Source organism: Heteronotia binoei, chromosome 8 (assembly GCF_032191835.1).
Source record: "Heteronotia binoei isolate CCM8104 ecotype False Entrance Well chromosome 8, APGP_CSIRO_Hbin_v1, whole genome shotgun sequence".
In the NCBI taxonomy this organism is placed as follows: domain Eukaryota; kingdom Metazoa; phylum Chordata; class Lepidosauria; order Squamata; family Gekkonidae; genus Heteronotia; species Heteronotia binoei.
The window spans coordinates 127,061,441-127,080,567 of NC_083230.1; the positions used below are offsets into that span (position 1 = coordinate 127,061,441).

General features: G+C 53.0%; 2 protein-coding genes across 2 annotated transcripts in view; both read right to left on the reverse strand.

The window, feature by feature from the left end:
• The window catches only part of NRF1 (nuclear respiratory factor 1), a 162,913-nt gene extending 158,754 nt beyond the window's left edge, over window positions 1-4,159 (reverse strand). Inside the window, exon 1 of the mRNA XM_060245979.1 lies at window positions 4,118-4,159. The gene's annotated coding sequence lies outside the window, so the exon portion shown is untranslated. The remainder of the gene's footprint in view (window positions 1-4,117) is intronic.
• Window positions 4,160-18,967: 14,808 nt separating this feature from the next.
• On the reverse strand, window positions 18,968-19,126 carry SMKR1 (small lysine rich protein 1; the record flags this gene model as incomplete). The annotated part of the gene is made up of 1 exon (XM_060245981.1): window positions 18,968-19,126. A coding segment is annotated over one exon (156 nt), but the record flags the coding sequence as incomplete, so codon positions are not given.
• Window position 19,127: the final 1 nt, after the last annotated feature.

The window sequence follows — 19,127 nt, forward strand, 5'->3', positions numbered from 1 at the left end:
TTGGCTGCTGTGCATTGAAGGTCAGAGCGCCTACTCCGGCTGCAACGCCACTGAGGATGTTCTCCGCAGCTGAGAACGAAATGTCTGGAAGGAAAGCTTTCTCCAGTAGAACATGGCACTTGAGCCCAAAAGATTCTACAAACCCTAATGAATAAAACTTTGTTGGTCTTAAAGGCGCAACTTGACTCCTACATTGTTCTACTGCTTCAGACAACATGGCCGCCCACGTGGATCTATCTACAGCAGGGGCAGCCAACAGCAGCTCTCCAGATGTTTTTTTTCCTACAACTCCCATCAGCCCCAGCCAGCATGGCCAATGGCTGGGGCTGATGGGAGTTGTAGGCAAAAAAACATCTGGAGAGCTACCGTTGGCCACCCGATCTACTTTGTTGGTCTTAAAGGTGCCACTGGACTCAAAGCCTGCTCCACTAAATTTAGGAAATCATATCCCCTTCTCAACCCAGAAAGGCTCCCCAAAAAAATTCAAATTGCACCTTTTTTCTTGATAAGTGTCTTTTCCCCCTGACACACAGGGATAGGAGCGAGAGTTTAGGGACTCACCCCACCCACCACCTTTTTCCTGCTGCAACCAGAATTTCATAGAATCCTAGAGTTGGAAAGGACCTCCAGGGTCATCAAGGCCAACACCCTGCACAATGCAGGAAACTGACAAACACTTCCCTCTAAATTCACAGGATCTTCATTGTTGTCAGATGGCCATCTAACCTCTGTTGAAAAACCTCCAAGGAAGGAGAGCCCACCACCTCCTGAGGAGGAAGTCTGTTCCACTGAGGAACCGCTCTAACGGTCAGGAAGTTCTTCCTAATAGAATATAGATTCATAGAGTTGGAAGGGACCTCTAGGGTCATCTAGTCCAACCCACTGCACAATGCAGGAAACTCACAAACCCTTCCCCCTAAATTCACAGGATCTTCATTGCTGTCAGATGGCCCTCTAGCCTCTGCTTAAAAACCTCCAAGGAAGGAGAGCCCACCACCTCCCGAGGAAGCCTGTTCCACTGAGGAACTGCTCATTTAGCCATTTCCTCCTCCCACCACCTATTTGTTCGAAAGCCACACTTTCAAATCAGCACATTCCTCACCCCAACTCAGCGTAGATCTGCCACTAAATTTAAGAATTTTAAAGAAAGCACAATACTGTAATATCAAATTCTAAGTACAAATTAATGGATTAACTGCAAGCTCGGTTTTACTTTACTAAATTTAATAAACCACACAACTTGATCCAATTCAGAAAACCTCCCCCGAAAAAAAAAACCCAAATTACACTTTTTCTTGAGGGGGGGGGGCCTTCCCATTGACACATGGCAGCAAAGGAGAGAATTTAGAAACACCCCTTTCCTCCTGCAACCAGATTTTGGCCACTGCCCCCCCCCAACAAACACACACCATCCTGTTTCGTTAAAAAAGGCCATAATTTGAAACCAGCAGATTCCTCACCAAGCTAGAGACTCTACTCATGATTCAACAGCTAACACCCCACCACCACTCATCCAACCCAAAAAATCTCCCACCCCACTTCAAGAAGGAGGGACCCTGTTTTTGAGTTTGGGGGAAAGCAGATTTTTTTGGGGGGGGGGTTAGGGTTGGGGGGTGTTGTCCTGCTACGGGAAAATTCTTTCCCCCAAGGCATGGCAGTGCAGGAGAGAGTTTTGGGACCCTCAAAGTCTCCCCCAAGGGACCCTCAAAGTCCTCGACCCTCAAAGGCTGTCTTGCTCAGGGGAAGGGGGGTGGAAGCCAGTGGTCTATGAGTTTGGGGGGGGGGGTGTCCTGCTATAGAGATGCTCTTTGTTTTATTTATTTTAGTAAATTTATATTCCATCCTTTCCCATAACTGGCTCAGGGCGGATTTCCCCCAATCCATGACAGTGGAGGAGAAAGTCTAGAGACCCTCAAGTCTCCCCCATGAAAGAAGGGGGAGAGGCCCTGTTCTTGACACTTGGAGGGCTGTCCTGCTACGGGGAAGTTATTTCCCCCAATCCATGGGAGTGGAGGAGAAAGCATAGAGACCCCCCCCAAAGTCTCCCCCAAGAGAGGATGGGGAGAGACCCTGTTCTTGAAACTTGGGGAGGGATCTGGGGACGGCTGTCCTGCTTAGAGGAAGGAGGGGTGGAAGTCAGGGGTCTATGAGTTGGGGGGGGGCTGTCCTGCTATTTCCCCCAACCCACGGCAGAGGAGGAGGGAATTTAGGGACCCCCAATGTCTCCCTCATGAAAGGAGAGGTGTGTGGAAGTCAGTGGTCTACAAATGGGGGGGGGCTGTCCTGCTATGGGGAAGATCTTTCCCCCAACATGGCAGGGGAGGAGAGATTCCAGGGACCCCCAAAGTCTCCCCCATGAAAGGAGGAGGAGGATGGGGAGAGACCCTGTTCTTGACATTTGGGGAGGGATCTGGGGAGGGCTGTCCTGCTAGGGGGAAGGGGAGGGTGGAAGCCAGGGGTCTCCATGTGGGGGCGGGGGCTGTCCTGCTCTGAGGAAGCACTTCCCCCCAATCCATGGCAGTGGAAAAGAAAGCTAAGAGACCCCCCCCCAAAGTCTCCCCTACGAGAGCAGGAGGAGGGGGAGCAGGAGGGGGGGGAGAGGCCCTCTTCTTGACACTTGGGGGGAGTCTGGGGAGCGCTGTCCTGCTATAGGGAAGCTCTTTCCCCCAACCTATGGCAGTGGAGGTGAGGGTTCAAGGACCCCCAAAGTCTCCCCTACGAGAGGAGGAGGGGAGGGAGGACGGGGAGCAGGAGGGGGGGAGAGGCCCTCTACTTGACACTGGGGGGGGGGGGTCTGGGGAGGGCCATCCTGCTATAGGGAAGCTCTTTCCCCCAACCTATGGCAGTGGAGGAGAGGGTTCAGGGACCCCAAAGTCTCCCCCACGAGTTCTTGACCCTTGGGGGGGTCTGGGGAGGGCCATCCTGCTATAGGGAAGCTCTTTCTCCCAATCTATGGCAGTGGAGGAGCGGGTTCAGGAACCCTCAAAGTCTCCCCCACAAAAGGAGGGGGAGGGAGAGGGGGAGCAGGAGGGGGGGAGAGGCCCCATTCTTGACACTTGGGGGGTGGTCTGGGGAGGGCCGTCCTGCTATAGGGAAGCTCTTTCCCCCAATCTATGGCAGTGGAGGAGCGGGTTCAGGGACCCCCAAAGTCTCCCGCACAAAAGGAGGGGGAGGGAGAGGGGGAGCAGGAGGGGGGGAGAGGCCCCATTCTTGACACTTGGGGGGTGGTCTGGGGAGGGCCGTCCTGCTATAGGGAAGCTCTTTCCCCCAATCTATGGCAGTGGAGGAGCGGGTTCAAGGACCCCCAAAGTCTCCCCACAAGAGCAGGAGGAGGAGGGGAGGGGGAGCAGGAGGGGGGGAGAGGCCCTGTTCTTGACCCTTGGGGGGGTCTGGGGAGGGCCGTCCTGCTATAGGGAAGCTCTTTCCCCCACCCTAAGGCAATGGAGGAGGGGGTTCAGGGGCCCCCACAGTCTCCCCCAGGAGTGGAGGGGGAGGAGGAGGGGAGGGGGAGCAGGAGGGGGGGGAGAGGTCCCATTCTTGACACTTGGGGGTGGTCTGGGGAGGGCCGTCCTGCTATAGGGAAGCTCTTTCCCCCAATCTATGGCAGTGGAGGAGCGGGTTCAGGGAGCCCCAAAGTCTCCCCCAGGAGTGGGGGGGAGGAGGGGGAGGGGGGAGAGGCCCTGTTCTTGACCCTTGGGGGGGGTCTGGGGAGGGCCGTCCTGCTATGGGGAAGCTCTTTCCCCCAATCTATGGCAGTGGAGGAGCGGGTTCAGGGAGCCCCAAAGTCTCCCCCAGGAGTGGGGGGGAGGAGGGGGAGGGGGGAGAGGCCCTGTTCTTGACCCTTGGGGGGGGGTCTGGGGAGGGCCGTCCTGCTATGGGGAAGCTCTTTCCCGCAACCTCTGGCAGTGGGGGAGAGGGGACCGCCAAGGGGGGCGGAGGGCGGCCTGTGCGGGGGGCGGAGGGCGGCGTCCCCGGGGGTGGCGGGGCCTGGGGCTGGGGCCGGGGCGGGAGGCGGAGGCCTGGGCGGCTGCGGGGCCCCTCGTTGCTGCGGCTGCGCCGGGTCTGCCGAGTGCTGAGGAGCTGCTGCTGCTGGGAGATTGCGCGGTAGGACACTCACCTCAGAGCGGCTGCGCTGCAGCGGGCCTGCGCCGTGGAGCCCACGCCGAGGCTCGGGCGGGAAGGCAGGCAGGCCGGCCGGGGGAGGGGGAGGCGGAGGCGGCGCCGCGGGGCCTGAGGGAAGTGGCGGGAAAGGGAGGCGCGCGAGGGCACAGCGAGGCTGGGGCCTAGTGGAGGCGGGCGGCGCTCGAGTCCGGCGGCGGCAGAAGCAGCAGGCCGAGGGGGGGAGGGGAGGGGAGGGGAGGGGAGGACGCACGGCGTGAGGGGAGCCGCCGAGCCGCCATGATGGGAAGGGCCGACGCCGCTGCCCGGGTTTTTCTCGCCTTTAAAACTAAAATAAAATAAAAATCTCCTCCTTCAGCGACAAGCACCGGGCGTCGAAGCGGCGCCCCCTCCCTCCCTCCCCCGGCCGTGGGTCTCGCCCGCGTTCCTCTCAGGGGGTGGCGGGGTCGCGGGCGCCATTTTGGGAAGGTCGGCCCGCGCCGTTAGCGGCGGCCTGACAGGAGTCTCGGGCCGCCATATTGAGAGGGGCTCGCAGCGCGCCCCCGCCATGCCGGGAGGGTCGGCGGCCATGTTGGGGAGGCCGAACATTGGGGCTGTGGGCGCCATTTTGGGAAGGTCCCCCTTCGCTATTAGTGGCGGCCTGACGAGACTGGGGCCGCCATCTTGGGAGAGACGCGCCTCGCCATGGCGGGAGGGTCGGCGGCCATGTTGGGGAGGTCCCTGGGCTGGGGTGTGTGGGCGCCATGTTGGGAAGGTGCCCAGATTTGGGGCGAGATCCGGCGCCAAATGGAGGGCGGCCAATGAAGGGTCACGACCCTGCAATAAAAAAGACTTGCACCTTCGGGCAGAAGTTCTGCGCCTGGAATTTGGCAGGGGCCTACCTCGCAGGGTTGTTGCAGAATAAAAATGGAAAAAAATATACAGAGCTGCGCAGTATATTGGGTACTTACTAAAGAAGAAAACCTATGGGAAGCAATTATATAAAAATTATACCAGAATCTTACTGTCATATATAAACGCAGGCAGGTAGTTCAACAGGCAAAGTCCAAATCCATTATCACTACCTGTGCCCGTGTGATGGTGGATTTGGACCTTGCCTGTCGAACTGAAAAGCTAAAGGTAGTCCCCTGTCCGAATCCATTGTCACATAAGTACAGAATTTTACTATCCCATATAAATGCAGGCAGGCAGTTCAACAGGTAAATCCATTATCACTACCTGTGCCCATGTGATAGTGGACCTCACCTGTCGAACTGAAAAAGGTAAAGGGAGTCCCCTGTGCAAGCACCAGTCGTTTCCGACTGGGGTGATGTCGCATCATGAAGTTTTCATGGCAGACTTTTTTTACAGCCGGGTTCGAACTCAGGTCGCGAGCAGAGCTTGGACTCCAATCCTGCAGCTTACCACTGTGGGCCACGGGGCTCTTAACCTGTCAAGCTACCTCCCCGTATTTAATATATGTGACAGTAAAATTCTGGCATAATTTTTATAGAATTGTTTTCCACAGGTCGTAGTCTTTAGTGGGCGAATAAAACCGGGCAGGAAAGAGGAGTGTACACTGCCTGGATCACCCCTTGGATGACATGGGGAAAAAATGCACTTAATAAATATGTTTCTTTTTTTTATTAAAAAAACAAAAATAAATATGTTTTTTGTAGTGGTGAAGTTTGTCGTAATGATTTTTTTTGGGGGGGAGGGGGGAGTTGGAATGGGGTACACAGGCCGCAGCATGTTTTGACAACTGGTATCAAATCTCTGCTAAATGGCATAAGAACATAAGAGAAGCCATGTTGGATCAGGCCAACGGCCCATCGAGTCCAACACTGTGTGTCACATAAGAACAGAAGAGAAGCCGTGTTGGATCAGGCCAACGGCCCATTGAGTCCAACACTCTGTGTCACATAAGAACATAAGAGAAGCCCTGTTGGATCAGGCGAATGGCCGATCCAGTCCGACACTCTGAGTCACATAAGAACATAAGAGAAGCCATGTTGGATCAGGCCAACGGCCCATCGAGTTTAACACTCTGTGTCACACAGTGGCAAAAAAATTTATATACACACATACACTGTGGCTAATAGCCACTGATGGACCTGTGCTCCATATTTTTATCTAAACCCTTCTTGACGGTGGCTATACTTGTGGCCGCCACCACCTCCTGTGGCAGTGAATTCCACATGTTAATCACCCTTTGGGTGAAGAAGTACTTCCTTTTATCTGTTTTAACCTGTCTGCTCAGCAATTTCATCGAATGCCCACGAGTTCTTGTATTGTGAGAAAGGGAGAAAAGTACTTCTTTCTCTACTTTCTCCATCCCGTGCATAATCTTGTAAACCTCTCTCATGTCACCCCGCAGTCGACGTTTCTCCAAGCTCAAGAGTCCCAAGCGTTTCAAATGGCGTTTGCTGTCATATGTTTCCTACAGTGCCTGTTTCTTCTTCATTACAGAAAACAGCATTCCCTTCACCTAGAAAACGAAGCTATCAGGGAGAGGGGTTCCGCCCTAGCTGTCTCGCTCACGTCCTGCTTGTCCAGATGCAGGGAGTCTTTTCCTAGGGGAAACATTCAGTCTTTGGAGCTCTCTACTCACAGCCTTGGAGTGTAGTTGCTCAGACACAGAAGTCTGAAGAAGCGAGCTGAAGGGAAGAAGTGACTCACGACGGCTCGTCCCCTGCCACAATTTGTGTTAGGCTTTAAAGTGCCAATAGACGCTTTCTTTTTTCCGCAGGCACAGACTGATTGCATGACTGAGAATGTCTGTGTACACAGAACAATTATTCATAGAAGAAGATATTGGATTTATATCCCACCCTATACTCTGAATCTCAAAGCGGCTCACAATCTCCTTTCCCTTCCTTCCCCACAACAGACACCCTTTGAAGTGGGTGGGGCTGAGAGGACTCTCACAGCAGCTGCCCTTTCAAGGACAGAGTCTCAGAGCGGCCTACAATCTCCTTTATCTTCCTCCCCCACAACAGACACCCTGTGAGGTGGGTGGGGCTGAGAGAGCTCTCACAGCAGCTGCCCTTTCAAGGACAGAGTCTCAGAGCAGCCTACAATCTCCTTTATCTTCCTCCCCCACAACAGACACCCTGTGAGGTGGGTGGGGCTGAGAGAGCTCTCACAGCAGCTGCCCTTTCAAGGACAGAGTCTCAGAGCGGCCTACAATCTCCTTTATCTTCCTCCCCCACAACGGACACCCTGTGAGGTGGGTGGGGCTGAGAGAGCTCTCCCAACAGCTGCCCTTTCAAGGACAACTCCTGTGATAGCTCTGGCTGACCCAAGGCCATTCCAGCAGCTGCAAGTGGAAGGGGGGGGAATCAAATCTGGTTCTCCCAGAGTCCGCGCACTTAACCACTACACGAAACTTGCTCTAATAGACAGTTCTGGGTGGTGTGGAAAGTGGTATCAAGCGCCTGTTTGAGAGCCAGTTTGGTGTAGTGGTGAAGGGTGTGGACCCTTATCTGGGAGAACCGGGTTTGATTCTCCACTCCTCCACTTGCACCTGCTGGAATGGTCTTGGGTCAGCCAGAGCTCGAGCAGAACTGTCCTTGAAAGGGCAGCTTCTGTCAGAGCTCTCTCAGCCCCACCTACCTCACATTGTGTCTGTTATGGGGGAAGAAGATATAGGAGATTGTAAGCCACTCTGAGACTGATTCAGAGAGAAGGGCGAAGCATAAACCTGCAGTCGTCGTCTTCTGTGGGATTTTCAAGGCAAGAGACGAACAGAGGCGGTTTTTGCCCTTGCCTGCCTCTGCTTTTCAAGCCTGAACTTCCTCGGTGGGCCAAGATCTCGGAAGACAGGACTAGCCTGGGACATTTAACTCAGGGTGTGCAGCATGCTGTTCCCATGCTCCTTAGGCAACTGCGTAGAAACTTGACTCGGGCGGGGGGGTGGGGGGAGAACCAAGCTCAGCTTCTGTGTCAGCTGTGAACCTCCTGTTTGTACAGCACCCTCGCTTGCCAAAGGCCTCTGCCCCAGAGAGCTCACAATCGGAATGGTGGTGGTGGGAAGAGAGAGGAACGTGCGCGTCCACCCGCATACCCTGTTTCAGGAGATGGGCTGAGAAGGACTTTAAAAAGTTCACAGAAAAGCAGGGGTTTTGGAAAGGAATATCAGGCTACGTGGCACTTCTCTGCCACCTGCCGTCTGTTTGTCTTCACCCTTCCTCCAAAAACAGCATTGCTCTCCCTGCTTTGCTTTGACTCTCGCAACACACCTGTGAGGTAGGCATGATTGATCAATAAACTTCACAGCTAAGCAGGGTATCTCTCCGGGCAGAAGGGGTAGCTGGCTTCATTTGCTCCTGTTGAGCGTAACCATATCAGTTGGAGCCAGGTATGATGAAGATGATATTGGATTTATATCCCGCCCTCCACTCCGAAGAGTCTCAGAGCGGCTCACAATCTCCTTTCCCTTCCTCCCCCACAACAGACACCCTGTGAGGTAGATGAAGATATTGGATTTATATCCCGCCCTCCACTCCGAAGAGTCTCAGAGCGGCTCACAATCCCCTTTCCTTTCCTCCCCACAACAGACACCCTGTGAGGTAGATGAAGATATTGGATTTATATCCCGCCCTCCACTCCGAAGAGTCTCAGAGCGGCTCACAATCTCCTTTCCCTTCCTCCCCCACAACAGACACCCTGTGAGGTAGATGAAGTTATTGGATTTATATCCCGCCCTCCACTCCGAAGAGTCTCAGAGCGGCTCACAATCTCCTTTCCTTTCCTCCCCCACAACAGACACCCTGTGAGGTAGATGAAGATATTGGATTTATATCCCGCCCTCCACTCCGAAGAGTCTCAGAGCGGCTCACAATCTCCTTTCCCTTCCTCCCCCACAACAGACACCCTGTGAGGTAGATGAAGTTATTGGATTTATATCCCGCCCTCCACTCCGAAGAGTCTCAGAGCGGCTCACAATCCCCTTTCCTTTCCTCCCCCACAACAGACACCCTGTGAGGTAGATGAAGATATTGGATTAATATCCCGCCCTCCACTCCGAAGAGTCTCCGAGCGGCTCACAATCCCCTTTCCTTTCCTCCCCCACAACAGACACCCTGTGAGGTAGATGAAGATATTGGATTAATATCCCGCCCTCCACTCCGAAGAGTCTCCGAGCGGCTCACAATCTCCTTTCCCTTCCTCCCCCACAACAGACACCCTGTGAGGTAGATGAAGTTATTGGATTTATATCCCGCCCTCCACTCCGAAGAGTCTCAGAGCGGCTCACAATCTCCTTTCCTTTCCTCCCCCACAACAGACACCCTGTGAGGTAGATGAAGATATTGGATTTATATCCCGCCCTCCACTCCGAAGAGTCTCAGAGCGGCTCACAATCTCCTTTCCCTTCCTCCCCCACAACAGACACCCTGTGAGGTAGATGAAGTTATTGGATTTATATCCCGCCCTCCACTCCGAAGAGTCTCAGAGCGGCTCACAATCCCCTTTCCTTTCCTCCCCCACAACAGACACCCTGTGAGGTAGATGAAGATATTGGATTAATATCCCGCCCTCCACTCCGAAGAGTCTCCGAGCGGCTCACAATCCCCTTTCCTTTCCTCCCCCACAACAGACACCCTGTGAGGTAGATGAAGATATTGGATTTATATCCCGCCCTCCACTCCAAAGAGTCTCAGAGCGGCTCACAATCCCCTTTACCTTCCTCCCCCACAACAGACACCCTGTGAGGTGGGTGGGGCTGGAGAGGGCTCTCCCAGCAGCTGCCCTTTCAAGGACAACTTCTGCCAGAGCTATGGCTGACCCAAGGCCATTCCAGCAGCTGCAAGTGGAGGAGTGGAGAATCAAACCTGGTTCTCCCAGATAAGAGTCCGCACACTTAACCACTACACCAGACTGGAGACGAAGCAACCCAAACCATTGGGAGAAGAGGAACAGGCACGCTTTGTCGTCGCAGTGTACTTCTCTCACAGGTGAGGATGTGGTAGCGGAGGCCCTGTTCACAACAGAAGTCTATATATTCTGGGCCTACAAAGGGTAGCAGAATTCATCTGCTTTTAGACTTGCGCTTTCCAATAAGGTACAAAGAACATGTTAGTTTGGTAGCCGATGAGGCTGTGGTTTAGTAGGGCGTCTGCTTGGCAGGCAGGAGGTCCCAGGTTCAATCCCCAGCATCTCCAGTTAGAAGGACCAGGCAGGAGGTGACGGGAAAGACCTCCGCCTGAGACTCTGGAGAGCCGTGAAGTGAGGCTGTGGCTCAGTGGCAGAGCATCTGCTTCGATCAGTGCCTTTGATTACACCACTGAAGGCCTACAATCTTTCTTTTTGAGGAAAATACTGGGATTACCCAACTGTGTTCCTTATGCTGCAATTTGCACGGAAACTGGACTGTCGCTGCTGGAAACTCGCGCCTGGCTTCTGACCTTTAAGTTTTGGCTGCGCCTTTTAATTAACTCTGATCAGAATTCTTTCGCCTTTTTGATGCTGATGGACCGTCACGCATCAAAATGGTTGACCCTGATCCAAAAGAAAATCGCATCCATAGGAATTTCCTTGGATGCATTTTATCTAGCCTCTGCTTCTGCGGTATTTCAATCCATCAAACGCAGACTACTAGATATCCAGCTGCAACGTCTGCCTGAGGCAGCTCGGAAAACTTGCTCCCCAAGTCACCTGGGTTTATCCCAGACTCTTGGGCTTCTAGCTCCCTATTTCCTCTTTTTAACTGATCCTCACCAAAGGAGAGCACTCACGCTGGCTAGATTCAATGCATTACCATCGGCCATCCTCTCCGGAAGATACCACAGAATCCCCCGCAATCTTAGACGATGCCCTTGTAGCCAAGGAGTCATCGAAATGGTCCCTCATGTTCTTCTGGACTGCCCTTTCTATAGCAGTCCACGAGCAAGATGCACTGCTCTCCGACCACCAAGGCCTTTCTGACAATGCGAAGGTCCTCTTTTTACTCCACGGGAAACACAACTTTGTCACTACTCACGTTGCTTGCTTTTTACAGGTTGCGATCCAAATCAGAGAGGCTTTTCCTCATGCATAGCCCGCAGCTATTTTTTGTTATTTAACTTCTGCTGGTTTTTAAGGTTTTATTATATTCTATAGTGTTACAGTTGGTTTTAAAGTATACTGTATTCTTACATTAATGCCAATAAAGGTCTAGAGGTTATCTGGGAGAACCAGGTTTGATTCCCCACTCCTTCACTTGCACCTGCTGGAATGGCCTTGGGTCAGCCATATCTGGGAGAACCGGGTTGGATTCCCCACTCCTCCACTTGCAGCTGCTGGAATGGCCTTGGGTCAGCCAGAGCTCTTATCTGGGAGAACCAGGTTTGATTCCCCACTCCTTCACTTGCACCTGCTGGAATGGCCTTGGGTCAGCCATAGCTCTCTTTTCTGGTAGAACCGGGTTTGATTCCCCACTCCTCCACTTGCAGCTGCTGAGATGGCCTTGGGTCAGCCATAGCTCTCTTATCTGGGAGAACCGGTTTTGATTCCCCCCTCCTCCATTGCAGCTGCTGGAATGGCCTTGGGTCAGCCAGAGCTCTCTTATCTGGGAGAACCGGGTTTGATTCCCCACTCCTCCCCCGGCAGCTGCTGGAATGGCCTTGGGTCAGCCAGAGCTCTCTTACCTGGGAGAACTGGGTTTGATTCCCCACTCCTCCACTTGCACCTGCTGGAATGGCCTTGGGTCAGCCAGAGCTCTCTTACCTGGGAGAACCGGGTTTGATTCCCCACTCCTCCACTTGCAGCTGCTGGAATGGTCTTGGGTCATCCATAGCTCTGGCAGAGGTTGTCCTTGAAAGGGCAGCTGCTGTGAGAGTCCTCTCAGCCCCACTCACCTCACAGGGTGTTTGTTGCGCGGGAGGAAGATAAACGAGATTGTAAGCCACTCTGAGACTCTGTCCTTGAAAGGGCAGCCTCTGAGAGAGCTCTCTCAGCCCCACCCACCTCACAGGTTGTTTGTTGTGGGGGAGGAAGATAAAGGAGATTGTAAGCGGCTCTGAGACTCTGTCCTTGAAAGTGCAGCTTCTGGGAGAGCCCTCTCAGCCCCACCCACCTCACAGGGTGTTTGTTGTTGGGGAGGAAGATAAAGGAGATTGTAAGCGGCTCTGAGACTCTGAGATTTGGAGTGGAGGACGGGATATAAGTCCAATATCATCTTCTTCTTCTTAAGACCAACTTAGTTTTATTCAGAACGTAACCTTTCGTGTGCTCTCTAATCCGGATTCCTCGTCTGATGAAGTGTGCTTAGAGAGCACACGAAAGCTTACGTTCTGAATAAAACTAAGTTGGTCTTAAAAGTGCAACCGACTCCTCTTTTATTCTGTTATTCCAAGGAGCAGTTCATCGGAGCGATGTTCCCTGGAGGACTTCAGGAAGGGAGACTGGCAGTCCGTGCGTGAGTTCTCTGGTGTCCCCTGGATACAGACGTCAGGTAGGGAGTTTGGGCTTTGCTCTGGGCCACCAAGAGCAGTCTGACACGTGGAAATAAAATGAGCAAAACTTTTCCTGGCATGCTGAAGTTAAAAGCCGAGAAGCAGCACCTCAAAAGGTTTTTAACAATTATGACGGCATCCTCTTCCACCGTTTTTCGGCGCTGGCGCCTTTATCAGCACGGCGAGCGGATGGATACGAAGCAGAGACTATTTCCTCCGTTATCTATGACAGAGGTTTAGAAGATTATGCCCGGGATACAGACGGCACAGAAAGGAGGACTTTTCTCCCTTTCTCACAACACAGGAACTCGCGGGCGCTCCATGAAATTGCTGAGCAGCTGGGTCAGAACGGATAAAAAGAAGTCCTTCTTCACCCGTGATATTATTTTAACTGTTGTTTTACTGTTGTAGGCTGCCCGGAGCCTGCCTGCGGGATAGGGTGGGATATAAAGCTAAAAATTAAATTAAATTAAAGGGTGATTAACACATGGCATTCACTGCCACAGGTGGTGGCAGCGGCTACGAGCATAGACGGCGAGGGAATTGGATGAACGTAGGGAGCAGACCAGAGGTCCATCAGTGGCTAATAGCCACAGCGTATTGATGGAACTCTCTGTCTGGGGCAGTGATGCTCTGTATTCTTCGTGCTTTGGGGGGCAACAGTTGGAGGGCTTCTGGCCCCACTAATGGACCTCCTGATGGCACTTGGGGTTTTTTTGGCCACTCTGTGTCACAGAGTGTGGGACTGGATGGGCCCTTGGCCTGATCCAACATGGCTTCTCTTACGTTCTTATGTCTGGGGCAGTGATGCTCTGTATTCTTGGTGCCTGGGCAAAGCAACAGTGGGAGGGCTTCTCATGTCCTGGCCCCACTGAGGGACCTCCTGATGGCGCCTGGTTTGTTTGGCCACAGAGTGTTGGACGGGATGGATCATTGGTCTCATCCAACATGGCTTCTCTTATGTTCTTCTGTGACACAGAGTGCTGGACTGGATGGGCCATTGGCCTGATCTAATATGGCTTCTCTTATGTTCTTCTGTGACACAGAGTGTTGGACGGGATGGGCCATTGGCCTGATCCAACATGGCTGCTCTTATGTTCTTCTGTGACACAGAGTGCTGGACTGGATGGGCCATTGGCCTGATCCAACATGGCTTCTCTTATGTGTCACAGAGTGTTGGACTGGATGGGCCATTGGCTTGATCCAACATGGCTTCTCTTCTGTTCTTATGTGACACAGAGTGTTGGACGGGATGGATCATTGGTCTCATCCAACATGGCTTCTCTTATGTTCTTCTGTGACACAGAGTGCTGGACTGGATGGGCCATTGGCTTGATCTAATATGGCTTCTCTTATGTTCTTCTGTGACACAGAGTGTTGGACGGGATGGGCCATTGGCCTGATCCAACATGGCTGCTCTTATGTTCTTCTGTGACACAGAGTGCTGGACTGGATGGGCCATTGGCTTGATCCAACATGGCTTCTCTTCTGTTCTTATGTGACACAGAGTGTTGGACGGGATGGATCATTGGTCTCATCCAACATGGCTTCTCTTATGTTCTTCTGTGACACAGAGTGCTGGACTGGATGGGCCATTGGCCTGATCTAATATGGCTTTTCTTATGTTCTTCTGTGACACAGAGTGCTGGACTGGATGGGCCATTGGCCTGATCCAACATGGCTTCTCTTATGTGTCACAGAGTGTTGGACTGGATGGGCCATTGGCTTGATCCAACATGGCTTCTCTTCTGTTCTTATGTGACACAGAGTGCTGGACTGGATGGGCCACTGGCCTGATCCAGCATGGTGTCTTTTATGTTCTTATGTTATAGAATCCTAGAGTTGGAGGGGGCCGTACAGACCATCTAGTCCAACCCCCTGCTCCATACAGGATCAGGCTAAAACATTCCCGATAAATAATCCTCCAGCCGCGTTTTGAAGACTGCCAACGAAGGGGAGTTCCCCACCTTCCTAGGCAGCTGGTTCTTATTCAGTCTCAGTGACAAAGCCGTATTTTCACCGCTGAACCATCTTTTTTGCGCATTAATGTTGATGCTGAAGGGACAGTAGTGGAGACGGTTTTAAAAAAACGCCTCATTTCACACTTTGCAAAATGCCAGGAATGATATTCCGCCTCCCTGCTCCACACACCCACCCAAAGAAAATTCCCAGCGGCTCTGAGCTCAGCCTCTCCTGAGGAACAAACGAGGAAAACTCCACCAATGCAGAGAGAACAATTTGGATTTGCAATTTTAATACTCACAAAAAGAGACATCTGATTAACCGCCAGAGATTTGGAAAACAAAATGAGCTAGCGAAAAGCACACAGCCACCCCCACCCACCCACCCCACAACTGCCCCTCCTTTGCATTTTTCTCCTAGCTCTGCTTACTTCAGAGCTGAGAAACAGGTGCCAAAAGGAAAGCACTGTCTGGGAACCTCAAACCAAAGGACTCCTCATTGTAATGGGATAAGAGCGGAGTCAAATCAGCCTTTTGATTCTTTCCCCCCCCCCCCTTTCTTGTCTGTTTGGGCAGAGCAAACCACGTCAATGAGTCAGCAAGATGCCCAAGGAAACTTTTTATAGGATGGCGGGTGGGGAAGTTTTCTGTAAAAAAGGAAACCGACGCCTCAGCTCAAGAGCTGCGCTCACCTCCCGCAAAGCTCAGAGGCTAGTCCTCCGCGTGGAAATCAGATCTGATTTCAAGGTGACGCTAGCTGTTGAGTTGGACTTGCTCCATGCCTCACTTCCAGGGGGGTGAGACTACCTGTGCACACCGTAACAGACGCATTAAATGGGGGTTTCCTGCCCAGCTCTGGGGTGCCTTTTGTGGGACAGAAAGGTGCAAACAAGAAAAACATAGGGACGGGTTTGCGAAGCCCCAAAGCCAGGGTTTTATCTGTAGCAAGAGCTCCTTTGCATATCAGGCCGCACCCCCCCTGATGTAGCCAATCCTCCTGGAGCTTCCAGTAGGCCCTGTTAAGAAGAGCCCTGTAAGCTCTTGGAGGATTGGCTACAGGAGAGGGGCATGGCCTAATATGCAAATATACCAAAAAAGCTGAGATGAGAAAGGGGGGGAAAGTCCAAAAGGTCTGAGCTATCTTCCTTGTTCGCTGATGCGACCGAGCAGGAAATCAAGAAGTATTGTCACTAAGAGACTAAGTTGTGAGCGTACGGGCAGCTGCTCCCCTCCCTGACTGTTCTGTTCAGCCCTTATTCCACGTTTCTCTCTTGTGAATCCCCTGGCAAACGTTTGTAATATCTGCTCTTGGTTCCTTTGGCAAACCTCCCTTTCCCAGGTCAACGTTTCCCTCTGCAGACGCGCCGCCTTTCAGCTCGCCGCAGAAAGAAGCAATCCTTGCCGCTTCGCGGGGACTCCTGCTTTCTTGCTGCAAAAAAAGGGACGTTTTCAGACGGCGCCCTTTGCTCAAGCCAGCGACCAATTCTGGCTGGGGTGGGCGGCAGAAGATTGAAGGCTGCTCTGAGCACGCTTTGCCCAACCAGAGGTGGACTTTTAAGAAGCTCTTATATGCAATTGTGGGTAATAAACACCAATTTTTTAAAAAATACCCAAACTTATCCCTCCCCCCCAAAAAACGTCTTATGGATAATGTACGCTAAGTAAGGAACGGTTTACAGGGGCCCACGGTGCCTGGCTCCCTGACAGTTTGGGGGGCCCCCACCGCCCCTCTCTCCTGTGCAATTTAAATTGGGGGGGGACACCAAGAAGCAACCACTGCCCCCCATGCCATTTAAAGGGTCCACAAAACAGCTGATCGGTGGGGTCCAAATAGCACCAGACCAGCGGCAGGAGCAGTCCCCAGCCTCCTGAATGATTTAAACAGCTCCCTCCCCTCCCCCCCAGCCCCCCATGGCCCCCACCCCTCACGGCCCCTAGCTATGGGGCTGAGCAGAGCCCTTTATTTTAATTGGGCCTCTTCACGCTACCTTTTCTGCCCTGAGGACAGATACAGGCATTGGGAAATTGGGGGTGAAACATCACTGGCCGCAGTCTAGTAGCTTTAGATACGCACCCCGCTCCTTTCAAAGGGGCCCTGAATTTTTCCCAAACCCAGAGTCATGCGTAAGCAAGTTTCAGAGAGGTGTGCCCGGCGCCTCTCCCAGACCGCAGAAGACTCACAACACCATTCGTATTTGTTTCACTTGCCTCGGAGAATTATTTAGGAGGTGTGAATTCTAAGAGCCTGGCTGCGGGAGCTTAAATAAAGCCCCGTTACCAAATAGCACCATTAAAAATAACATGAAAATGTTTGGCTCTTAAATTAACTCCGTTTTCACCCCACCCCCCCGACCCTCCCCCTCACGACAACAAAGTATTCTGAATTACAGAGCTTGCAGGGTATTGTCTACAGAAGGCAAAATGGGGCTGTCTCCCTAGCCGGCCGTGCTCTCCAGAGAAGAGTTCTCAAAAGCGGGCAGGAAAGGCAGAACCATATCTGAGGAAAAGCAATACTCGTGCCTCGTGCCTATGACAACATACCAGAAAACATACAGAGAAAAAGAAAGAAGCCATCGGGTGCCCTTCCAAACCAGCAGTGTCTGTCTCTTCCACAAAGGCAAGGATAAGATAGGATATCCTCCTCTCTCTCTCTCAGTCTGCAGTGCAGAAGTTAGCTTTATCAGCACAGCGCAGCTGCAGGGAGACGGAGGGGCTGCCCTACAAGCGGAGTCCACCAGCGAGGCCTGCAAAAGGCACCTCTTGGCATTATTACGTTTCCAGATTGGCACAACTCCTTCTCCCTGCCCTTCGCTTCTGAAGCTGCAGGGAACAGGTTTTGTCCCCGCAGCTCAGACAGGAAGCAATCCCCCCCCCCCCATGCTGTGGCTTGATGCTTTCGAGTCTGAACCTTTCTGGAACCTGGGCAGGGACACCAAACCCCCGTTGACAAAAGGGAGAGCACGCCAGAGAACCATCTGTAGCCGCCTAGGCACCGTTTCATGTCCCGCCCTAGATAAATTCTTGATGTTGCAGCCAATTCATTCCCTTTGCTTTCCAGCACCAGATCCGGGATTCATTCCCTTTGCTTTCCAGCACCAAATCCGGGATTCATTCCCTTTGCTTTCCAGCACCAAATCCGGGATTCATTCCCTTTGCTTTCCAGCACCAAATCCAGGATTCATTCCCTTTTCTTTCCAGCACCAAATCTGGGATTCATTCCCTTTGCATTCCAGCACCAAATCCGGGATTCATTTCCTTTGCTTTCCAGCACCAAATCTGGGATTCATTCCCTTTGCTTTCCAGCACCAAATGCGGGATTCATTCCCTTTGCTTTCCAACACCAATCCGGGATTCATTCCCTTTGCTTTCCAACACCAAACCCGGGATTCATTCCCTTTGCTTTCCAACACCAAATCCGGGACTGCTTGGACGCACGGATCCAGATCCCGGGGCGTGGGCCTCCACCTGCCTCACCCACACAGAATGCAACTCCTCTCCCTGGCACACAGACTGGGGATGCTCAGAAACAGGCGTGAGGCAGATGGATGCCCGCGCAGCAGACGCGAAACGCGGCTGACTGCAAGCAACTCCAGATGGCACTAAGATTTTTCTGGTCACCGTCTCCAGAATCTGACAGGGGGGCATCCCCGTTCGCCCCGTAATCCCAAAAGGATTCTGGGATCTGCACCTTGCTTTGTGTATGAGGGGTGCCCCTTGAATTGTACCAAACCGGGTAAGATTGTGCAGGCAGCTTCTATGCTCTCATAGTCTCTGAGTGGCACGCAGGCTGCTGACACATGCCAGAGAATTGCGTGGGGGAGGAATGAAAAAGCAAAGTCCAGAGGTTGCAGGAGGGCCCGTTGAGATTGCAAGCAAATTATCCCGGAGCGTGCGATTTTGGCATAGCCTCCCCAGAAACAGAAAACCAGGTAGGGGTGGCGGTCGAACCTTCCTCTCTGCTGCGGTATTCTTCCGCCTGACTGTCCTGCAAAGAACTGGCCCCTGTCACCAGTTGCAGAAAGCGGCGCACGCTGTCCGACAATCCCAGGGCTCTGCCTTTTCATTCCCGTCACGCTCCCTCGCGTACGCAAGCCAGGCTTTTGCTCGCCGTTGACGGAGCCCGCTCTAGGCCGCGACAAAACTCTGCGTGTCCAAAAAGGCCCGCTGGCTGCGGTAACGCCGGCGTCTGGTCCCACGGAAGCCAAACCAGCCGTTCGGGCCCAAAGGATGCTCCAGGCCTGGTCCTGTGGTCAAGCGCAAGACCCGCGGCCTACGTCCTGCGCCAATCGTAAGGCAACAACGGCAGGGCCAGGGCGGACGTTGGAAAGAGGGGCTTTACTACCAGAACTGGGGTCAGGCGGGACGAGAGAGCGTATTGTTCCAGGGCAGGAGGAACCTGAACTTGTTTCGGGTCTCGGCCAGCATCTGGCTTCTCTGCCTGGTGGCTCCGAACCTCTGCCGGGGGGGGGGGTTCTTCTACTTTCGTTTCTTCCCCTTCCCTTTCTTTTTCAGAGAGCCGGACCACGGGAAACCGCGGAACTCCAGGCAGGCGGCGGCGTTGTGGGCGATGTAGTAGGCATTCAGCATGGCGGCTGGGCTCAGGATGTCCACCTCCACGGGGGCCTTTTTGGTT